This window comes from Corythoichthys intestinalis, chromosome 12, assembly GCF_030265065.1.
Source record: "Corythoichthys intestinalis isolate RoL2023-P3 chromosome 12, ASM3026506v1, whole genome shotgun sequence".
In the NCBI taxonomy this organism is placed as follows: domain Eukaryota; kingdom Metazoa; phylum Chordata; class Actinopteri; order Syngnathiformes; family Syngnathidae; genus Corythoichthys; species Corythoichthys intestinalis.
In genome coordinates this window covers 36582791-36599688 of record NC_080406.1, presented here as the reverse complement: position 1 = coordinate 36599688, position 16898 = coordinate 36582791, and the positions used below count along the sequence as shown (strand labels likewise).

The following is a 16898-nucleotide window of genomic DNA, read 5'->3' as shown; positions in this document are numbered from 1 at the left end:
GCTTACCGCCAACACCAACAAAACAACTCCACTCCCAAAGAAAAAGAGGCAACTATATAGACCCCAATCACCAGCGTCACACAATGATCTTAATTGTGGTTGTCAGCCCAAAATCTTTTAAATATATATTAAATGCATCTTACCAGATATAAAATGACTACTACATAGTCTGTGGATCGTTTGGTGCCCAGATTTCTTGTCGAATTACAGCAGTTCATCTCGCTCTCCTCTTCGGGTCTCTCAGAATACGGTAGAACTTCAAGTCTCTCCGTCTATCTTCTCTGTTACTGCAACCAACCGCCACACACTTCTTCGCCATTTTGATTATTAATGTTAACGAGCAGAAAAACACGCCGTACTAGGAGGCATGTACGTAGCGGTAATGTGTAAACACGACGAGCTGACGGACAATATGGCTGCTCCAGTCAGGGGGCGGAGTTGTGACGTCATGTGATTGGGGTCTATAGACAAGTTTCCTGAGCGAAATACGGGCGCCGCCATCTTGGAAAATGTCTGCTTCGCACTTCCGGTCCGGTCGAGTAGCAGTGTATTAGCAGTGTATTGACGACGATAAACTACGAAATCAAGCCAGAGCAACCCATGGAATCTTCAAAAATTGATTCAGCACGAACTAAATGACACGTAGATGAGATTGGATGGCAGTTCGTGTCACTTCGTTGATCATTCGTGGACAAAATTATTAACAACGGTCAGCCTGTGTTAACGTGAGGAATGGATTGATACTACGGCCATTGGTGACCAAAATGTGGTGAAATTACAAGTTATATTACATTTGCCGACTGCAGAAGGGCTGACATGGATTGTTTTGTTACAAGGAAATGCTACAAGGTTATGTACATATGATGTAAACACAAATAGTATGTCATTCTTTTTTTTTATTGCAGGCATTGATCGCAATAAAACATTTAGACATGATTCAATTTCTTGTTTTATTTAAAACGATTGGTGCACTCCAAAACAGGTCAATAAATCACATTTATAAAAGTATTGCAAAAATAGCATACGAGAATGTGATATCAGACCGCAGAGCTCCGGAGCCTCGTGAACAAATAGCGACATCACGGAGGCCCTCGGCGGCATTTAGATGTGCTTTTTTTCCCGTCCTCGGTAATTCCAGCTCCAATAGCATATATTTAAAGACGCTACCGTTCACAAGTTCGTAGTTGGATCACGGCGATCTAGGCGAACCACCGTCTGTCACAATTCCTGCCTCTCTCGGCCTCTCCCGGGAGTCGAGCTGTCATCATCATTGTGGAACGCAAACGATATATGTTCGATATATGTCCTTCAACGTACAAGTCAAGTTGTCTTCTCTTTTATAACAGCATTTCCCAGCTGTAAACAAACGAATAAAAACTTGTAACACTTGGATTCATGCGGTGCATTCAAACACGATTAGCAACAGGCGGCTAGCAGCAGTAGCAAAAGCTAGTTGTTGTAAAAATGATAAAACTTCGTAATTACAATCATCATCGTAATATCAATAGCAAAGGCAACAAGTCGTTTCATGCGCCAGATTTTAGGTTTCGTATTTTTAGAGCACATTACCTTCCATAACAGCGGGGGCATGACTGCAGGAGCTGTCAGTTTTGTACATCTCCTTCCCTCCCACCTGTATGACGAGTACGAGCACCCATGGTTTGGAAATCGACATGGTACGAAGCATGGAGGCCTTGGCTTGGTTCTCCACCCGCCTACATCAAAATAACATTCCCGGGATCTTGTATAAAGACCTTCCAACTTTGATTCCACCGCCATTGACTTAAACGGTAAACAGGCGGAAACGGAAGGAGAAGGAAGACATAAGGAAGTAAACCGGAAGTACCTCGGAAACTTGTCTATACACAGGCGACAATCTGTCCACCAATTGGATGACGCGCTGGCACACCGGGTGCACCAATAAGAACCTCGCGTTGATGTGTCAATCACGGTGCTGCCGCCAGACCACGGTGACGCTACAATATTCTGACAGAATAGCCAACGACGTCATGCATTAAGAGAGACAATAGCTAATTAATATGCCACCCTGTGGTCTGGGGTGTGAATTGCAACCTGTCAAAATGACGGACGGACTTCAGTTTTTTCCGTCACCGTTTAAAAAAACCGGTCAACGACGGAAAATATTCGGTTAACGCGACCCCTGATATATATATACACATATATGGCAGAAAACACAGACAAGACTGAAAAAGCAGTTTCTGCTCTTGCACTCTTCTTTAAAAGAAACTGCTGTATTTTAAGCCGAAATGATTGTTGTGTTTCATAGCAGATTCATGGCGCATTAAGCCCCCGAACTATTTTTAAAGCCCCCGAACTATTTTTAATTTGTCCGTTTTACCTTGGAAACCACCGTTTACAGACGTCGCACAACCATTTTTGTTTCAACCCAGTCATAAAACGAAGGTAATTAATTAAGGTAATTAATTTCTTATTCAAAATGTCTTTCATTTTTAGCTTAGAATCATTAATTGATGTATAATATTTCATTAAAAAAAAAATACTTTAAAAAATTATTCACTCGCACGTTTTAAACTTCCAAACAAATGACGTCAAAATGAAAAAAATGGTGTCAGTAAAAAAAGTCACGGATATCTACCTCATAACTATCGCTTAATTGAATTTTTTTTGTTACTGTCGCATTTTTCCGATATGTTAGAGAATAAATAATTGATCCCAAAAGAAATTGGAAAAAAAAAGTTTAAAAGGGTAAATGAATGAAAAATAAAATCTCGACCACTCCTTGATGTCTGCGATTTCTGCATCGCGACCCTTGTTATATTACCTTGTTTCACCCATACAATCACCAAAAAATCCAGCTGTGACCATTCACAGCTGTGTCTTGACACTCAGTGATACATGCTACATGGAGTTTTGGATCGAAACAAGGTAAGTACGCGATAACATATTGTTAAAGTTTATTAAGTAAACTTAAGTATAAAGTATATCTATACTTATATATAAGTATTTATATATAGTAATTAAGTATAAATTAAGGGGCTTCTGACTCAACAAGACATGGAAAAACTTATGCATGCATTCATTTTCAGCAGATTGGACTATTGCAACGGTATATTTACGGGTCTTGATAAAAAATCAGTCAGGAAGCTGCAGCTAGTACAGAATGCTGCAGCCAGAGTCTTCACAAATACAAGGAAGCTGGACCACATTACACCGGTTTTGAAATAGCTACACTGCCTTCCAGTGAGTCAAAGGATAGACTATAAAATACTACTGCTCATCTACAAAACACTTAATGGCCTTGGACCATAATACATGCTTGATTTGTTAGATTCCTATGAGACATCTAGACCCCTTAAGGTCGTCTGGAACCGGTCTCCTGCATGTTCCAAGAACAAGAACCAAGCAGGGTGAGGCAGCATTTAGTTATTATGCTCCTCACCTCTGGAACAAGTTACCTGGACGTCTGAAGTATGCTAAAACTGTTAGCTCCTTTATATCAGGGCTAAAAACACTTTTGTTTAGCACTGCATATCCATAACTGTCTATATATTTCAGTCTACTTGCTTTCTATTCCTCTTGTGCTTATCTCCATTGCTGATTTCAATTATTAGTAGTAGTAGTAGTTTTTGTTTTATTTTTATTCTATTTGTGATTAAATGTGATTTTTAGGTATAATTTTATTTCCTATTTTGATTGTCTTGCTTTTTACGTTGTATTGATTTAAATGTGATTTTTATGATCTTCATGTGATGTAAAGCTCTTTGAACTGCCTTGTGTTGAATTGTGCTATATACAGTAAATAAATTTGCCTTTCCTTGCCTAAAGTTATGGCGTATGTAATTCTGCTCTCGCGTGCTCTCACCTCCAGATAGGGTTTTGCAGTTTGTTTGTTTTTTAAATGCCCTCCAGTTCATAATTTTTCTTCCCCCAGAAAATTGAGGTTTTAAGCTTTCCAATGATATATCACACATGCATATCGGACAATTTTGAAATTTGGCCAAATTGGGGGGAACTTCAAGACACCTGAGTGTTTTCCGCCACATATCTATCTATATATATACAGTGATACCTCAGCTCACGAACGCTTAAGCTCACGAACTTTTCGCCTCAAGAACATTAAATTCGCGAGCATATTGTCTCTGCTGACGAACTAGTTTTCGGCAGACGAACCAAACCACGCGGTCGAACAGCGCCACGAGAAGCTGACGCACGCTCACGGCGTCCCAGTTCGTCCCCTCCCTTTCGTTGAGTGCGGGCGTGGTTTGTGTTTGATAGACATTTTGGACCATAATGAGTGTACTTTTGCTATTATGGGACCGAAAAAGAGTTACCTACAGTCCTTATGGAAGGTGACTCGTGTTACCAATTCGCCCTCGACTGGTAATTGGCGGTGCTTTCAGCTTCCCACCGTAGTGAGAAGTGGACCGGCGAGTCACGTTGGCTCGTTGTCGTCGGTTGTCTTCGGTTCGCCCGATTTCCTCTCCAGAAAGGTGGCGGCGTGCATACAAACACCCAGAGGTGTCGGATGGCTTTTTGTGGGCACTTTTATTAACAACCAGTAGCATGAGTCTACGCTAACTGCGCACTTTGCGGGTAACACTCTCCTTCCAAACAGTAACTCCCTCCCTCCCTCCTCCTCCAACTCCATTCCATCAAGCCATCAACTACCATCACAAAGGTAAATAAAACGACTTTATTTTACAGTACAGTTTATTTCTTTAATTATAATACAATAGCACATTTATTATACATAAAATAAGGTATATTTTTGTGTAGTTTTAAGGCTTATTTAGTAGAAAATTATGTTTTATGGGGACCTGGGAACGGATTATTCTCATTTTAATGGTTTCTTATGGGAAATAAATGTTCGGAAGACAAACTTTTCGCCTTACACACACTTTCTGGGAACCAATTATGTTCGTGAGCTGAGGTATCACTGTATATATATATATATATATATATATATATAAATATATATATATACATACACACACACACACACACACACACATATATATACATATATACATACATATATACATATATATATATATATATACTGTATATATTCTTGCATTCAGTCTAAAAGGGAAACACAAAAAAAAAGAGATCATGTTTCAGTTTTTCCGTTCTGATTCGGCTACACACAGAGCAAAATAAATCATGGCGAGAAAATCCAAGGCATTTTTCATCAGATCCAACTTGGTCTTAAACACGTGTTTGCATTGGTTTAACTTTTTATTATTATTATTATTATTTAAAAATACACACATATTTATGAAATACTAAATAATATTTTTCTGCCATTGTAGCAAAATGGAAAAAAATAAATAGAATAACACTAAATGAATGTGTAAACATCAATGCAATGTAAAATATTCACTACTTTGCACATATTTACTACACGTAAATATGTACGTAGTATGTATTACATAATACTTGCAAAAACACAGTCATCACGTGTATGAGAGCCTTTTGTGCAAAAAATCTGAGATAACGGGGGGGGGGGTGCGTGGAAATCAAGTGGAAATTCTTTCCGGGCCCCATAGAGGCCTTGGCCCGGATGCAGTCACACCCCCAGCACCACCCTAATTTCTGAACCTGTCTCCTACAATACGTAAGACTTGTGGATTTGCTTACACCTTGTTCAGTTTTGGTCACCGTTTCCAGATGCTTGATGCTTGTCATCTGTTCTGACAATTATTTGCATGTTTAAAAAATTACTAGAATGTCACGCAAACATACTGCTCAAGAAGGAGACAAGTTCTGGTATTCTGATCAGCTGAAAGTTTTTACTGGCATCTCATTTTTAAATTTTGTATACAGCTCTAAAGCTTTGTCAACGTCCACTGGCTCATTCCAGCCTTTTACAGTCATTAGACGTCTGCAATGCTGGTGTACTGGTTCATTAGGGGGCTTGTGCCCTTTTTGGATAAACAACTTCTTGCAATCTTCAATATCCTTTTGCGTGACACATCGGAGTTTTCCTCGTTTTGTTGCCCCTCTCCTCAACTGTGAATTCCAGTCTCTTAAAAGCACATTCAACTCATCCTAAATGGAACAAAAAATGTTGAATGAAAACAATTTGCTGATGTTAAAGTTGGTTAAATTAAATGTATATCATGCATTTATGTTGCATTTACCTGGATAGGTTTGAGGAAACAAAACTGGATGAGCTTTTTGTCCAAGTCACTCTCTGTGAAATCTCCATCTTCTCTTAGAGCTAGAAAAACATTTGTCCAATTATTTACATTGTGTTCACATGGGATTGGCAGCCATGACTCTCTCTGTTCATTGGTTGTGCTATCAATGTAGCTTTGTTCCCCTCCATACTGATCTTTTTGATTTCTTCGCAAAAAATGTTGCATATCTCTGATGTATTTGTTCTCCATACGTGGGTTGGCCCGAAGTCGCTGTGGAGCCCCTTCAATTTGGGTCACCGCTTTTATGAAGTAGTCCGCAATGACTATGGGATCAGCATAAGTATTGACTGCTTGCAGCCACAATATGCGGTGACTCACTCCATCAATACAGCCATGAATTGTAATACCAAACGGCATTAGTTTATCACAAGAATCCAGAAGCCACAAAGCATTGGGATACTTGACATTGTACCGCTGAACCTTTAGTAGGTCACTCATTCTCCTTCCTAATAACTCTTCCTCTGCGAAGAAATGAATACAAAATGGATCAGTATGCACAACGGTAAAACATTTAGCTGTTCAGATGTGTTCTTAATAGACTATCCAAAGGCCAACCTAACCATATCACTAAGCACCAATATTTTACATGAACAAACAATACACACTGGACATCAATATTTTGCATATCCTAAACAAACTAACTTTTTGATCATTGATAAATACTGGATAATTGTGATACTTTAGGGGCTACCAACAAAGTCCAATTTGAATGGAGACAAAGGCCTATAATAGTTGCTATTTTTCCAGAACAAAATCAATCTCAATGGCGGCTGATATATAGTAAATCAATACATAGAGGTTTCCTATGGCTTGCCTTTGGCATAATAGGATTGGAACCAGTGTAAATGGGTCCTACCTTCTGGTGAACTTGGTCCACTACAAATCATTTCTGCTTTCTGATTTTGAAAATGTGCTGCAATATAATAGACATGGAAAAATGAAAAAGAGCATGTGCTATTTTGGGTTCAATGTTCAAAATAAAGAATAATAAACCACTGAAATGAAGCACGGTAAACACAAATGATTTCTTCAACCAGTGTTGATTATCCTTATCTTTTCTTGTACTTGTCTGTCTTTTAAATAACTTTCACTTCTTTGTACAGGTATTTTCAAAACATTCTGCAAGGACATAGTGCACCTTTTCAGTGCCTTTTGACTTTTTGTATTGGCTTTTGTTCTTTCTGTAGAAATATACCTTTAAGTTTTTTTCGGAACTTGTATATTAAAGAGATGATGATGACCGCAATGGGAGCGATGAGGCCAACAATTAGTGGAACTGACGATTTATCGGCGTCGATGTTTTTTTGACCATCTGAAGCGTAACCTGCACAGAAGTACAGAAGTTTAAATCAATACTTCTATGTGCACTCATGTTAAAAGTCTTACTGTTGCATCATTTTTTATTACCTAGATAGCATTCTTTGGCACTGAACGTAGCTGTTGCATTGCTCAGAGGGTTGCTCACATTACAATAATAAACTCGATCATCAAATTGACTCAGGTTTATTGTCAGATTTGGTCCAGAATGCTCATACTCATTTCCACCTGAACTCCAGTTAAACACTAATAGATGAGGATGTTTGGAGCTGGCTGAGCACACAAGAGTTGCATTGTTTGCGTCGGTCATCACACAGGATATGCTGGGTTTGGCTACTTTGTCTGTGAACAAACGGACAATGTCAACTGTGATTGCTACTAGCATCCAAGCCTTGTCCATAGTCAGCTGTGATCGTCTACATGCTGTGAGAAAATTTGTACCATTCTACAGATTTGGAGTGTAAAATACTGTACAAAGTACTCACAAAAAAGCTACAAAAAACAATTCATGCTTTTTCAATACTGCTTATCCTCATTAGGATCAAGGGGTACATTAACTTATCCCAGCTGGCTTTGCTCAAAGGCAGACAACAGTTTGAACTGGTTGATCATCATATTCATTTTTGACAGAAATTTTAAAATATGGGCCAGTCCTCTCAATATCCTCTGAATGCCACTTAACGTTAATAAGTGATGGTGTTTGGCGTCTGCACAAAAGTGTCACCTGCTTTGTGTTAATCATCTGACATAACATACTGTACTAGGTTTGGTTACCTTGTCTGTAGAGAAACATGTAGAATAAGAATTGTAAACCTGAATGAATACAGTATAGATTTAAACAGCACTAAGTACACCAAAACACTCTTAGGGACGGCTAGCAATGCATATAAATGTACTTAAAACACAAACGCTTCCCTAGAATCAGTAAAATTGCAGTAAAAATAAACCAGAATTGGACAAAGTATTATTTAGCAAACAATATTTCTGTGTAATTAAGTATACGTAAATTCTCAGATAAACCTACCCATAATCACAATTGTGTACTCAAAACGAAGATCCTCTTCGTTTATTCTCAACTTTAAGTCATAATCCCCGCTGTCTTCATATGTGGCGTTTTTGATTTTGAGTTCTGCAGAGTTTTCGTCCAGCGTTACCCTATTCCTGTATGCAGGGTTCACTTCCTTCCCAATTTCCGTGTTAAACCATACCACGTCTATGCCTCCAGGAACACGTACCCAGACAATTGAATCTGGTTTTCCACTGATGGACGGTAGCACATTGATCTCCTGACCCTTGAGTACATACTTCTGAACCCGTGCTGAACCTGGGGAAGCTGGATAGATACACAGAGATAAAGGGAAATGTGATCATGACCCAAGGATTAACTCCTGGATGCCATTGATTGACATCAACATTGACTATCTAATTTAAAAAATAACAATAAATTACCAACTAAAACAACTTATATACACTTTTGTTCAAAGGTTTTGACTCTTTCTCATCCAAATGAAAAGTGAAAAGTCTCTAAACCTATGGCTGGTGTACATATACCTGGGCTGGCAGTAAACGCCACCAACTAGACTGTGGTAATATGTCGTAATTATCTCTTACATTACATTACATTACATAAACCTTGTTGACTCCAAATAAAACATTAATTTAAAGTTCTCCAACAACCTTGGTTTAATGAGTGCCCACCACTTCCTGCTTTGGAAGCGTTCCCCCCCCCCCCCCCCCCCAAAATATGCAGTTACTTTCAAGTTATACACTTAGAACAGGGTCACATGTAAAGATTTTTTTTTTTAAGGTAGGGTACTCCTTTTGGATTTATTTTGTCAAAAAGATATGAATTCAACTCTAACTGGGAATGAAAGCAAGATGTCAAAACCTCTGTTCAGTCGCTGCAAGCCCTCCCTGTCAAATGGATTGGGCGTCTATCAGCTACAACAGGAAGGTTGATGCGTTTCCTTATTATCTGTGTCGTACGCCGAAGAATTGTGTGGTCAATGTAACATCTGTTCAGTTTTAGAGCAACTCTGCTTCATCAGGTCACAGACAGATTTGAGTTAATGATTTGAATGTAAATGTTTTTTGTTATTGAGTAAGTTATTGTCATTGTTTCTCAACTTTATTCAGGACTTCACGTCTTATTCCATAGTCAGCCGTTGACCCATTTGTGTACAACTTCTTAAACTCTATTGATCCCTTACCCTCTAAATTCCGCTACTTAAAGGGGAAAACACGAGACTACAATCAGATAACTGAAAAGGATTCCTTCTTTTTCTCTCGACTACAGAAAAAGAAAAGTAAGAGAAGTTGATTTTTTTTTTAATTAAAACTTTTTTTTTTTTACTACAGTTTCCTAACAAATAATGTGGGGAATGCATTGGGAAACAATTAGCTACGATTATTTTTGAAGGTGGACATAGAGGAAAGACTAAGACGAAAATTAAAAGGGTTGCCAAAATCAAGTCTGCAGCTTATTAAGACTACCGAAAAAGCTTTGATTAAAAATGAAAATAAAATGAAGTTATGAGAGAACTTACCTAAAGCCAGATTCACAAAGAAATAAATCAGTAGTTTCCAAAAGGCCATTATGGATGATTAACTTTCATCACCCCTCGTTTGGAAATGAACATACCGGTAATCTTACTTGTAAGAATGCTTCAAGACAAACAAGACTGTGTTACCATGAGTGTGACGTATTGGAAATGTTAGTGTCTGGCAGGTTGGACTTGTTTACAATGACTATAAAGCAGGGGTTGGCAAACTATTCCACAAAGGGCCGCAGTGGGTGCGGGTTTTTGTTCATACCCATCATGAGGACAGCCTTTCGCCAATCCGATTTCTTACATGTGCAATCAATAGATTTCAGTCAGGTGCTTCTTGTTTCCACTGATACCTCATTGGCTAAACTGTCTGTGCTGAATAAGTTTGAACAAAGACCAGGACCCACTGCGGCCCTCGAGGACCGGTTTGCCCACCCCTGCTATAAAGTATGTTTCACCCTTGATATGGACGTTCCCTTAACTAATCACAACTTGAAATGTTTATGTTCAACATCCACTTTAGAGGAAAGGAATGATTGTTTTCACTCCTAAGTGAAAGACTGGTTGCCGTATTATGAATGAAGAAGACAAAACTCAGTGCTTGCATGAAAATACAAGTTTTTCCAGTTAATGCAGAAAAATTAGCAATGCAATAGAGGAAAAATATCTGACTAAAAAAAGGAAATTGATATTAAAGGGAACCATGGATAGAAAGATATGTAGTTCTTAAAAGATAAATGTCAGTACGAGTTGTCTTGATTTGATATTAAAACCCCTCTTACTGTTTTCGTTTTAATAAAATTTGTAAAATTTTAAATCAAAAAATTAACAAGTAGCTCACTATTGTTGCTGACGTCGCACTCTCCCGCTGTGACTAGAGCAGGAGAGTGCTGTCACTATCAAACTTGACACTTCAACACTACTCGTCTCATCCCGTCTTTCCTGTTTATTTTTCTTTTGCTGTCCTCATTAATGTTCTGCTCGGGTTCAAATTGGACGGGCAGAACTGACGATACGTTTATGTCGTTAAACAGTGACATTGTAGAAGTTCGGCAGCGTGCCCATCTGACGTCACCATCCTGTGACATCAACAATAGTGAGGTACTAGTTAAAATAATTTTACAAACTTGATTAAAACGAAAAATGTAGAAGGGTTTTAATATCAAATTATTATAACTCGTACTAACATTTATCGATAAAGAACTACATGTCTTTCTATCCATGGCACCCTTTAAAAGCACCTGGATCATTCGACTGCTTCCAGCCCCTCCCAGTTGAAATGAATTGGACGTTTGTTGCCGTCAATGGCAGTCAAAGAGTTAAGCTATGTGAGGTCACAAAACAAAAAATAACTAAAATACCCAGAGGCTGAGTATACACGGGCCACACATTGGAATTTATGATTTACTTAAAATTTTGTTATATTTATATTTTTTCCTTATTATTATTATTGGTCAGTGATAAGATAATTAATAAACGGTTATTAAATATTTGCTTTTACCAATGAAGGCTCATTAAAAAGTATTGATTGCTATAATAGGATGTTCCATGAGTGATTGCAGTAAGAGACATTTTAGTGATTGATAACTATAGACATTTTTAGCTCTTGATAAAACTGCATTGTCATTCTGACCGGTTTAAACCGGCCTAGGTTCCACAGGTCAACTTCAATACATTTAAGGAATCGTACTGTTGCAGTGTATTACTTACCAAATGCTATTGCTTCATGAAATGTATTTGGCGAGATAGTTGTTAAGTTGTTATTATATATTTGCTTTTATCAATTGCTGCCCGCAATGAAGAAATACTTTTGCTAATTGCTGCCCGCAATGAAGAAATGCTTTTGTTTATTATTGTTGTTCACAAAGAAGGAATGTTTTGTCTTGAAGAAGCCTCTTGCCTGGTCAAGGTCAGAAGAAGCAGCTTTGCTTTGCTGAAATGTGCAGACACACATGTATATAATTCCACCTACATGCACATACATAGCCAAACAACGACAAGAGGTGTCACCAGATGGTTTCCACTTTTTCCCTTTTAGGGCAAGACGCCTGTCTGTTGCTAGGGCCATCCCAAATACAAAGCGAGGTGAAGGAGGGGCTAGTTAGAACGATTGCGGAAGCTGGATAGTTTACCCTCTTTCTCCTTGTAAGCTTTTCAACCAAATTGAGTGCCTTTGCTCCCTATTTTGGGTAATATTATACATGTCTACCTAATGATTCGTTTTTTAACTTGACAGTCAGGGCTTTGATTTGATTTTCATTTTTTAAATCACTATTTAAATAATTGTTTTTTCCCCAAAAGGGTTCCAACAATTCATTCATTCATTTTTTTTATGTATTTATTAGCTATATGTTTCTTTGTTACCCATTGCAAAATGCGTGTGGGCAACAATAATACTACAAATGGATGTAAAACGAAGGCCGCAAATTATTGTTCCACAATTGGCCAGTGGGCCACATGTTTAAGACCACTGCCCAATATGAATTTAATAAAAACTTCTGAGAAAAAAAAACCATTTGTGCATGAAAGGCTTAAAATTGACCTTTTTCTGTGTCAAAGCGCTCTGTAAATTGTAAAATGTTCACACACTCAAGAGAATGTTGGCAAATAATTTGTTCTAAAATGTTTCATAAAAATTCACAAAACATGCTTTAATAACAGAAAAACACACAAACTAGTAGTGGGGGATGATTCAGGATGGTATTCACAATGATTGCTATCTTGAACCTCGACTCATTCCATGAGTCAAGGTTTCAGATGAGCCATTGCCACCAGTGACTTATCCGGAGGGTTGGGACAAATCCCGGTGGGCCAGCCAGCCAGGAGGGCCGGTCTGGGTTTTACACATTTGTAATACTGTTATAATTTTTTGTTTGGTATTGATTTATGACAGTGAGTATTACTAACATGCTGTTACCACTGTCCCTGTAGGTTGTCTTTATTAAAAAAAAAAAAAAAAAAAAAAACATTATATACAATATATATATATGTATATATATATATATTTTTTTTCCAGACGCATCCTGACGTGTGCAGATGAAAAATAAGAAATGCTGCTCCGCCCGCTAATCGGAGTCTGTTTTGAGCCAAATTAGCCACTAGCTCGGTGCTCAGATTATGGATAAAAAGAGAAAGGGTGGACCCAAAAAAATAAGAATTAAAAAGAGAGAAGCACTCGTAAAAGAAGCTAAAAGATGGCAAAAATAGCTAAATTTTTAATGCAACGATCTCGCGGCCTCAAACGACAGAGGATTACAACATAGTCGTAAGAATGCAACTTGCACCGTTTGATACGACGACAACACGTAACTGTAGAAACTTGGCTTGTAGCACCTCACGAGGGAGATGCAGCAGTAAGCATTAGCCGTGATGGGCACACCACCGGTGCAGAGCAGGGAGGTAGGATTGTAATGTTCAGTGAGTGAATATTAGAATTAATATCATCAATTGCGTGGCGTATTCAAAGTGGCATGAAATTGACTTGAATTGATTAGGAAAAAAAAAAAGGGGTGGCCGGCTTTCTTACATTTCTGCCTTGGAAACTATATGTCTGAGAGTATTTTATATCTATCTGTGTGTTTAAGGGGAAAAGCTATAATACGTCCTGCTGTATGGAAGCTCACCTATACTGTAGCTTATAAGCTATAGCTTGTAGCTCAAGTGAAATGTGGCGTCTACATAGTATTTGTATACCGGCATGTATTGTGCAGTTGTGTTAAATGCATGCATGTATCTTTTTTACAGTTTCACAAACTTCAACGAATGACTTCATATAAAAACAGGAAAAGACACAGTCTTTGTTTTATTGGAGGACATTCAATGTTAGCCAGCTATCCGGCAGTGCACAAGTAAACGCACTGTTTTGGGCAGTACATTTATATATTTTTGTATTTTTTTAAAAGCTAAAAATTAACAAAATAATCCAGAAATACAATGGCATTTCCAAAAGAAACGAAAATATACATGTTTTATATTTTGCAAAACTCCCAGAAAAAGAGGAAGCGCTGTAACAACTTTGGAATTTTGTTCAAATATATATATTTTTTTCCGGTATTGGATCGGGACTCCTTATCAGCAGATTCTCAAAATCAGGTGACTCGGACTCGGGTGCAAAAACATGCGATTGGGACATCCCCATTTTAAATAATATAAAGTGGGCCGGTCTGAGAAATGGAATTCCCGGGCTGAAAATGAGTCCCACTCCGCCCCTGATTGCCACCCATTTTTTTAAACGCTATTTTGTGGCAGGCAGGTTGAACTGGTTGACAGTGACAAAGTATGTTTCACTTTCGAATTTTCTCCTCGGAATTTGCAATGTCTATGTTCAATGTCTGCTTTTGAGGAAAGATTGTTTTCACTCCCAGATGAAAGACTGTTTGGTTGCCTTATTATAAAAAATGACAAATCCCAGTGGTTGGAAATACTGTATTCATTTTTGCTATTAACATGGCAAAATAGGAAAAACAAGGGAGGAAAAATGTTTGATCAAGAGGGAAAATGAAAACACCTATTGACGACAATAAACGTTCAAACCATTCTAACTGGGAGGGGCTGGAAGCAATCATTCGATCCTCCCCGTTCTATAGAAACAAAGTTGGACGTCTATTGCCGTCAACGGCAGATGAAGAGTTGAGTTATGTAAGGTCAGCAAAACACAAACAATAAATAAATAAAATAAAATCTTTATTCTTCTTTTTTCAATTTTATACAATTTGTTTGTATGTATTATTTTGTGGATGTATAATGGATGTATTTTGTTTGTTTGTTTGTTTTTATTTAGAATTATATATTTTAATTACTTAGGGCTTTGTTTTAATTTGCATTTCTAATTTTATTTATTACTATTCTAATATTTATGTATTTTCCATAATTGATCCAACAATTAATTGATTTGATTTAAACATTATATATATTTTAATTGCCCATTGTAAAATATGTGTGGGCAAGACAATCCCTTGCTACATCGCGGCTCAACTTTCGCGCCCTCATTGCATTTGTCAGGCCGAGATGACGAGGCGGACTCAGCTGCGGGGTTTCAGGCAAAAAAACATTTATTCAGAAAACAGAGGTTCTCCCACTGGCATGCCGGGATGAGAAAAAGTTCAAGCATAAAACGCTAGAAATGGAGAAGGAAGCCAAGACAACTAAGATAAAAAATTTGAACACAAAGCACTCCAAATGGAGGATAATACCTAGACAACTGTGATTGCTACATCACAAGGCTGACGCGATCATAACTACATTATGCTGCACAATGTGATGGTAGTGTTCAGCGTTCATAATGCCATGCACACGGTCAAGCAGTCCAGTGCCAGAGGTAGCAAAGCAACCCCAACACATCAGGGAACCTCCGCCATGTTTGACTGTGGGGACTGTGTTCTTTTCTTTGAAGGCCTCGTTTTTTTTTCTGTAAACTCTATCTTGATGACTTTTCCCAAATAACTCTACTTTTGTCTCATCTGACCAGAGAACATTCTTCCTAAACGTTTTTGGCTTTCTCAGGTGAGTTTTGGCAAACTCCAGCCTGGCTTTTTTATGTCTCTGGGTCAGAAGTGGGGTCTTCCTGGGTATCTTACCATGGAGTCCCTTTTCATTCAGAAGCCAACGGATAATACGGGTTGACAGTGTTGTACCCTCGGACTGCAGGACAGCTTGAACTTGTTTGGACGTTAGTCGAGGTTATTTATCCACCATCCGCACAATCTTTCATTGAAATCTCTCGTCAATTTTTCTTTTCCATCGACATCTAGGGAGGTTAGTCACAGTGCCATGGGCTTTACACTTATTGATGACACTGCGCACGGTAGACACAGGAAAATTCAGGTCTTTGAAGATGGACTTGTAGCCTTGAGACTGCCCATGCTTCCTAACAATTTTGCTTCTCAAGTCCTCAGACAACTCTTTGGTCTTCTTTCTTTTCTCCATGCTCAATTTGGTTCACACAAGGACACAGGACAGAGGTTGAGTTAACTTTAATCCATTTAACTGGCTGCACGTGTGATTTAGCTATTGCCACCACCTGTTATGTGCCACAGGAAAGTAACAGGTGTTGTTAATTACACAAATTAGAGAAGCATCACATGATTTTTCAAAGGGTGCCAATACTTTTGTCCGGCCCATTTTTGGGGTTTTGTGTAAAATGATAATGATTTTTTTTTTTCCCCATTCTCTTTTGTGTTTTTTCATTGCAAACAAAATAAATGAAAGATATTATTACCAAAGCATTTGTAATTGCAATCAAGCATTATCTGACAGAATTGCTGAGGTGCCAATACTTTTGGCCAGCAGTGTACACTTATTAATATTATATATACACAACAAAAAATGTATATAACAATGTGGGGTGACACTGCTTCGCGGTTTTTCATTTTACGGTGTCGGTTCTGGTCTCCATGAACAGCAATAAGTGAGGGATTACTGTACTTCAATCGGATCACAAGTGGGGATCGCAAAATATTTTGAGATCCCTGTCCTACAGTATATGAATGAAATTAAAAACATTTAAGAAAAAAAACCAATTTGTGGACAGAAAGGTTTGACTTTTTTTTCCTCTGTCAAAAACCTCTTTGAATTTGACATTTTTCACACAGTCAACAGAAATGTATCAAATTATTTGATTAATTAATTAATTAATTAATTAATCATTCAGAAAACATGCTTGATGAGGAGAACACAAACAAACTAGTCGTGGGGGAGCAAACCAAGAAGGCAATCACCAGGGCCGGAGTGGGACTCATTTTCGGCCCTGGAATTTCATGCCTCAGACCGGCCCACTCATTTAAAATTATGTCATTATGCATACGCGTGTTAAGTTCAGTGTTCTCTAAAGCCGTGTACTGTAATTCTG

At 38.1% G+C, this 16898-nt stretch overlaps 1 protein-coding gene across 1 annotated transcript; it reads right to left on the bottom strand.

Moving 5' to 3' along the window:
* Positions 1 to 5562: 5562 nt before the first annotated feature.
* On the bottom strand, positions 5563 to 10257 carry LOC130927363 (uncharacterized). The gene is made up of 7 exons (XM_057853138.1): positions 10049 to 10257; positions 8527 to 8835; positions 7593 to 7844; positions 7381 to 7509; positions 7042 to 7098; positions 6126 to 6646; positions 5563 to 6033 (listed from the first exon to the last, which is right to left on the bottom strand). Exons 1-7 carry the CDS (start codon positions 10095 to 10097, stop codon positions 5761 to 5763), a joined length of 1590 nt encoding a protein of 529 aa, XP_057709121.1. The 5' UTR covers positions 10098 to 10257; the 3' UTR covers positions 5563 to 5760.
* Between the last annotated feature and the right edge of the window lie 6641 nt (positions 10258 to 16898).